Genomic DNA, 6,600 nt, shown 5'->3' on the forward strand with positions numbered 1-6,600 from the left:
AATTTGATCCCAAACTAATTAATTGGTTTCAATTTAGTCCCAAATTAATTAATTGGTTTCAATGTGGGACTTTCCGTCTAAATTGCTTTAACGGTGTTAACTTTTGGCCACGTGGACGCCACGTAGATGCATACGTGGATGCCACGTGGATGAGAATTTTTTTAAAACACCTGGACCCAGAACAGCCCATTCTGAAACCGGAACGGGCCGTTCTGGGTGAACTTTTGGTGTGTTAATTTTGCGCTAGAATGGCCCGTTCCAGGTGCAAAATTAACACACCGAAAATGCAACCAGAACGGCCCGTTCCAGTTTCAGAACGTGCCGTTCCGGTTTTATTTTATTTTATTTATATATAAAATATTAATAATTTTATAAAATATATATTATTAATTATATTTTAATTATGTTATTATATCTAATAAAATAAATATATTAATATTTTTATATATTTTATTTTATTATGTTTATCTTATTAATTTTTATCATTTTATTCTTTTAATCTTAAATAAGTTGCAAAAAATTATAAAGTGATATTTAAATATTTCTTCAAACAGAAAGAGAAAAAGAAAAAATTATTACTATTTATAAGACAATTATATTTTATAAAAATAAGTAATTTTAAAATTTTTACCATAAAAAAATATTTTTCAAAATTATTATATTTTTTAATAAAATTAATCAAGAATATTGGTTTAATTGCATTTTTTATCTCTCAAGTATTACAATTGTGCAGTTTTGTGATCTTCAAGATTTTAATCGCATAATTTTAGTCTTTAAAGAATTACAATTGCGCGATTTTGGTCCTTCAATTTTTAATTGAATAATTTTAATCCCTCGAATATTATAATAATATGATTTTTGTTTCTCCTATTAAAAATTAATAATTTTAATATATATTTATATAATATTTTAAAATTAAATAATTATTTATCTATTCAAATTAACGTATATTATAATTTTCGATATTATATTAATAATATTATTAATATATTTATAGATAAACTAATAATTTGATAAATATAACTTGTTATATATTAATATACTTTTACAAAAAAATATAAGTATATTAATTAGAAATATATATCTAATCTTATATATTTATATTTTTGTAAAAGTATATTAATATATATTAAGTTATATTTATCAAATTATTAGTTTATTTATAAATATAGTAAAAATATTATTAATATTAATTTATCAGTAATATTAAAATACTAATAATATATAAATTTTATTTATTTAGTAATAATAAATATATATCATTTGACACATTAAAAAAAATAATATACGTTAATTTAAATAAACAAATAATTATATAATTTTAAAACATTATATATATATATTAAAATTTTAAAATTATTAAATTTTTAATGAGAAAGACTAAAATTGCACAATTATGGTATTTGAGAGATTAAAATTGTTCAATTAAAAATTGTGAGACTAAAATTACACAACTATAATCTTTTAAAGACTGAAATTACTCGATTAAAACTTTAGATATCAAAATTGCATAATTATAATATCAAAAACACAATTAAGTAAAAAATATTTTATTTACAGTTTCAGAACGGGCCGTTCTGATATCAAAACGGCCCGTCCTGCGTCACTGGTGGTGTTTTAATTTTGCAACCAGAACGGCCCGTTCCGGTTTCAGAACAAGCCGTTCCGGTCCAGGTATTTTCAAAAAAAATTCTCATCCACGTGGATGCCACATATGCATCTACGTGGCATCCACGTGGCCAAAAGTTAACTCCATTTAAATAATTTGGACGGAAGTCCCACATTGAAACTAATTAATTAATTTGGGACTAAATTGAAACCAATTAATTAGTTTGGGACCAAATTGAGACCAAAATTTAATGAGGGACTAAGTCGAAACAAAAAAAGATTATAAGAGACCAAATTAGGTTTTTAGCCTAAAAAAATTAATTTATAATTATATATATATATATAATTAATTAATTTGACACTCCCAAATTTTTTTTTTAAGTTTCGCCACTGCTAATATTTCACATGGTTCGGAAACTATTTTTTTTTGTTGTAATAAGGAAAAATTATTTAGAGTTTTTTTTATTAGTATTTTAAGTTTTGTTTTAGATTAATTTGATTTCTTCGACTGGTAGATAAAATTTAATTAAAAATTATTTTATCAAGGATGGGACTAGGGATGGCAAATATATCCGTACCCGTGGGTAATACCCGAACCCGTCCCGACTTTGACGGGGAATACCCGGTTTGACCGGGTACGGGTACGGGTACGGGTAAAACCCGATATATTGAATCGGGTACGGGTACGGGTACGGGTATGTACTTACCCGCCCCGTACCCGTACCCGTACCCGTCCCCGTTCTCATTTTTAATTTAATATTCACTTTTAATTTAATTATATTAAAAAATTTTAATATTTTTTTATGTATGATTATTTATTATAATGTAAGATAAAAAAATAACCTAATTATAATTATAATATAATAAAAAAAAATAATTTAAAAATATTATTTTTAAAAAAAAAATAAAAAATAAAAAAATTGACGGGTACGGGTACGGGTACGGGTATACCCGATACCCGACGGGGACGGGGATGGGGATGAAAATCCATACCCGACGGGTATGGGGACGGGGATGGGGATGAGTTTTACTTGCGGGGACGGGGACGGGTATCATAAAACCCGTACCCGCCCCGCCCCGTTGCCATCCCTAGATGGGACTTGAGTAATATCCGAATAATTCTATCTTGAATTTTGCATTAAAAAATTAATTCTTTAAAGTGAATTTCCGTTTTACCATTAAAAAAAAATTTATATATACATACAACGGGGTGAATCCAAATCTGTACCACTAAAGCTGAAACCTTTGTCTCGTATGAACCTATTCATCGTTCACGTGCTTGTTAAATATTTCTGAAACTTTCAGCATGTTTCAGTCATATCACTTTTGTTCTGAAATTTTTTCATTGGTATGTCTTATTTTTTGTGCTACCTCTTTTACTATGAGTTATGACGAAATCTTGACTTATATATATGTATATATATTTTTGTCCTACTATTGAAGGTCCTGCTACCATTGAAAATTCACCACTCTCTCCTTAAACCATAAGGTATGTATGATCATTATTCTCCTCTCTAACCCTGTACTGAACAATTTTATACAATACAGTATTTTTTTGCCTATAGTTTTATATAATAAGATTGTGGTTGTTTAACGGTATAGATATCTTGAATGGTTGAAGTGGTTCCTCATCACATATATATATATATATATATAGAGATAACGTAGAAGATGAAAGAGAAGATGGCGGCAAGTACTAGTTCAGGTGGAACAGAAACACCTCTATTAAGGGAAAATGATAATGGAAGAGAAAACACAAGACCTCAAGTTGTGGGGTGGTGGAATAAAGTGTTGGACATGGAAGAGGCCAAGCATCAACTCTTGTTTTCACTGCCAATGATTCTTACCAACTTGTTCTATTACTTAATCACTTTGGTTTCTGTCATGCTTGTTGGTCACCTTGGTGAGCTTCAGCTTGCTGGTTCTACTCTCGCAAACTCGTGGTTCAGTGTCACAGGCGTTGCTGTTATGGTAATTCATTGATTCATCTCTCTTCTACTATCATGTTGTCGTCTTTGTAATTCTTATAGATAAAAAACAATACTTTTCTGTTATTACTGTAAGGATGTTTTTAACCAAAGTCTTCTATTATTGTAGTCTCTTAATATATGCCTAGTTCATAGGATAGACAAGCTGTAGTATATATGACAATTAAACTTTTCAATATCAGTAGTTGGACTGATACCGGTCTTGCAAATCGTAATAAATGTTTGAAAAACCCACATAACCAATTGCCATTAATGCTTCACAACTCATGTAGCGGTACAAATTGTCACAGAAGACTTAGGTTGTGTTTCTTGTCTTCACTATGTCTAGAATTTGTACAATTGTACGTTTCTAAAACAGGAGAAAAGATGAGAATTTATAATTGATTGGAATGTGGAAACATGAGAACATGAAAACATTATATCATAACAAGCATGCCTCATATATATACATAGTAAACATTATCTCATAGCCTGTAGAGGAGATTAACAAAGATGCAATTTTTTGGTTAAATGTCAATTATTGTTTCCAATCTTTATTTCTATACCTGAATTTATCCTTATAAACACTGGTGCAAATTTAACATCATAACATTTGTCTCAAAGCTGGTTGAATTGAATGCAACAAGATAACTGTTGTTACTAGATTAAATTCCTGGTTCATACCCTTATTCTTGTCTTAGGTTGGTTTGAGTGGGGCACTGGAAACACTGTGCGGGCAAGGATTTGGTGCAAAGGAATACCAAATGCTGGGAATTTACCTACAAGCCTCTTGCATCATATCTCTTATTTTCTCCTTCATTATATCAATTATTTGGTTCTATACAGAACCCATCCTAGTGTTGCTTCATCAATCTCAAGACATTGCAAGAACAGCTGCTCTTTATATGAAGTTTTTTATCCCGGGATTGTTTGCATATAGCTTTTTGCAAAACATCTTGAGGTTTCTTCAGACACAATCTGTGGTAATGCCATTGATTGTACTATCAGCTCTTCCATTGTTGCTTCATATTGGTATTGCATATGGCTTGGTTCAGTGGTCAGGTCTAAGTCTTACTGGTGCACCAGTTGCAGCTTCTATTTCACTATGGATATCAATGCTATTATTGGCCCTCTATGTCATGTATGCTAAGAAGTTCAAGCAGACATGGCAAGGACTTTCAATGCACTCATTCCATTATGTTTTTACAAACATGAAACTAGCTCTACCCTCTGCTGCGATGGTATGGTATGAATCACTAACCTTTCACTTTGCTAACCATTTTGACTATTGATTTTAGAAAAGCTAAATGAGAAGAAGTAGCCTAATTTGTTTAACATACAACTTACAGATTAAAACACTTTCTGCAATTCGGTTTAAGAGAATATTGTTGTAATTGAATGTAAGAATGTAAGATCCTTATTACTATGTGTTGTTTATGTTATTCAAGTTTGGAGTACTGGGCCTTTGAAGTTTTGGTTTTCTTAGCTGGACTATTGCCTGACTCACAGATAACAACTTCGTTGCTTGCAATATGGTAAGGTTCTAATAGCTTTATATTTCTGTTCCTGATTAAATTGAGAAAAGAAAAGAACATATTCATATGATTTACTATTGTTAATCTTCAAAAAATTTACAGTGCAAACACAGAATTCATTGCCTACATGATCACTTATGGTCTCAGTGCGGCTGCAAGGTTAGTTGGTTGAACACAGTCTCCTTTGTTTGCATTGTTGCATATGTGCTGGATCAACATTCTAGTATATGTATTAAGAAGTTGAAATTGAACTTGAATAGCACGAGGGTATCCAATGAATTGGGAGCAGGCAACCCGGAACGAGCTAAACATGCAATGAATGTCACTCTCAAGCTCTCTCTCCTCCTCGGTTTCTGTTTTGTTTTGGCACTTGGCTTTGGTCATAATATCTGGATTCAGTTTTTCAGTGATAGTTCCACAATTCAAAGGGAGTTTGCTTCAGTGACACCCTTGCTTGCCATTTCCATATTACTAGATGCTATCCAAGGTGTCTTGTCAGGTTTGAATTCCTCATTAACATGCTATCTTTGCAACTTGAACATCAACTTAAAATTCTTTGGGGTGAAAATTGTGTTTAATACTGCAGGGGTGACCAGAGGATGTGGCTGGCAGCACTTGGCGGTTTATATTAACCTTGCAACATTTTATCTTATTGGTTTACCAATATCATGCCTCCTAGGATTTAAGACCAATTTGCAGTATAAGGTAGAGATAAAATACTTGATGCATAGTATGGTAACGTACTTATGTTTGTTTTGAATTTAGTTGTCAAACAAAATGACCTTGATTCTGAGAAAGAGAAACTCTTTGCTTTCACTAGTTTTATTAATATGTTTGTCTTGAATTTGCTTTACAGGGTTTATGGATTGGTCTGATTTGTGGGCTGCTTTGTCAAACTGTGACACTGTTCCTTGTCATAAGGCGTGCCAAATGGACTAAACTGGATGTCTCCGGGGACAAAGATAAAGAACAACCTCATGTTGTTTAACTGAATTTATGATCAAGAAAGTTTGGCATTCTATATGTAAGAAATGATCACTAGGGGAGACCATGATTTTGTTGGAAAGTAAATTTAATAGAGCACAATTTTTTTTTTTTTAGATTTATCAATAAGACCAATATCAACAACACAATGAATACTATAAAATTAAAAATAAAACAATTAGTAACAACTAATTAAACACAAATAGCAAATTAAAATATTAAATAATAGGTTTAGAGTAGCCTGAGTTCAAGCGCTATCCTTAGAGAGAAAAGACTCTCACTACACTGGTAATTTAGAGTCTTATAGTGTGCTCCTCTTCTAAGATACGTCAACCCGTTAGACCGTTCTAGTGTAACGAAAGATTTCCGAACCAAAGAGCACCGCTCCAAAAATATATTTAGTAATAGAAATAATTTTGAGAAAGAGATAAGTGAACTTGTGTGTGTAGATGTGTATTTCGTCACGTACCAATGTACATAATATAGGCACAATATTGTGTTGAAAA

The 6,600-nt window shown here is 31.1% G+C and overlaps 1 protein-coding gene across 3 annotated transcripts; it reads left to right on the top strand.

The window, feature by feature from the left end:
* Positions 1–2,808: 2,808 nt before the first annotated feature.
* Positions 2,809–6,216, top strand: LOC109806384 (protein DETOXIFICATION 19). 3 transcript variants are annotated; one of them, XM_020368771.3, is made up of 9 exons: positions 2,809–2,956; positions 3,052–3,097; positions 3,211–3,579; positions 4,277–4,821; positions 5,024–5,110; positions 5,213–5,269; positions 5,371–5,609; positions 5,697–5,815; positions 5,967–6,216. In XM_020368771.3, the coding sequence occupies exons 3-9, from the start codon at positions 3,280–3,282 to the stop codon at positions 6,096–6,098; spliced, it is 1,479 nt and encodes a 492-aa protein (XP_020224360.1). In that variant the 5' UTR covers positions 2,809–2,956; positions 3,052–3,097; positions 3,211–3,279; the 3' UTR covers positions 6,099–6,216. The 3 variants fall into 3 exon arrangements, with proteins under 3 accessions (XP_020224360.1, XP_082921220.1, XP_082921219.1); XM_083065094.1 differs by having other exon boundaries at positions 3,266–3,579; XM_083065093.1 differs by lacking the exon at positions 2,809–2,956 and having other exon boundaries at positions 2,963–3,097.
* The last annotated feature ends 384 nt before the right edge of the window (positions 6,217–6,600 follow it).

This window comes from Cajanus cajan, chromosome 10 (assembly GCF_000230855.2).
Source record: "Cajanus cajan strain Asha chromosome 10, NIPB_CcT2T_4, whole genome shotgun sequence".
Taxonomy (NCBI): domain Eukaryota; kingdom Viridiplantae; phylum Streptophyta; class Magnoliopsida; order Fabales; family Fabaceae; genus Cajanus; species Cajanus cajan.

Excerpts from the sequence above, each read along its gene's own strand:
- LOC109806384 (XM_020368771.3), top strand. The coding sequence starts at position 3,280 with ATGAAAGAGAAGATGGCGGCAAGTACTAGTTCAGGTGGAACAGAAACA. Across the intron at positions 4,822-5,023 it reads CCCTCTGCTGCGATGGTATG|TTTGGAGTACTGGGCCTTTG; the intron begins GTATGAATCACT and ends ATGTTATTCAAG. Across the intron at positions 5,610-5,696 it reads TATCCAAGGTGTCTTGTCAG|GGGTGACCAGAGGATGTGGC; the intron begins GTTTGAATTCCT and ends TTAATACTGCAG.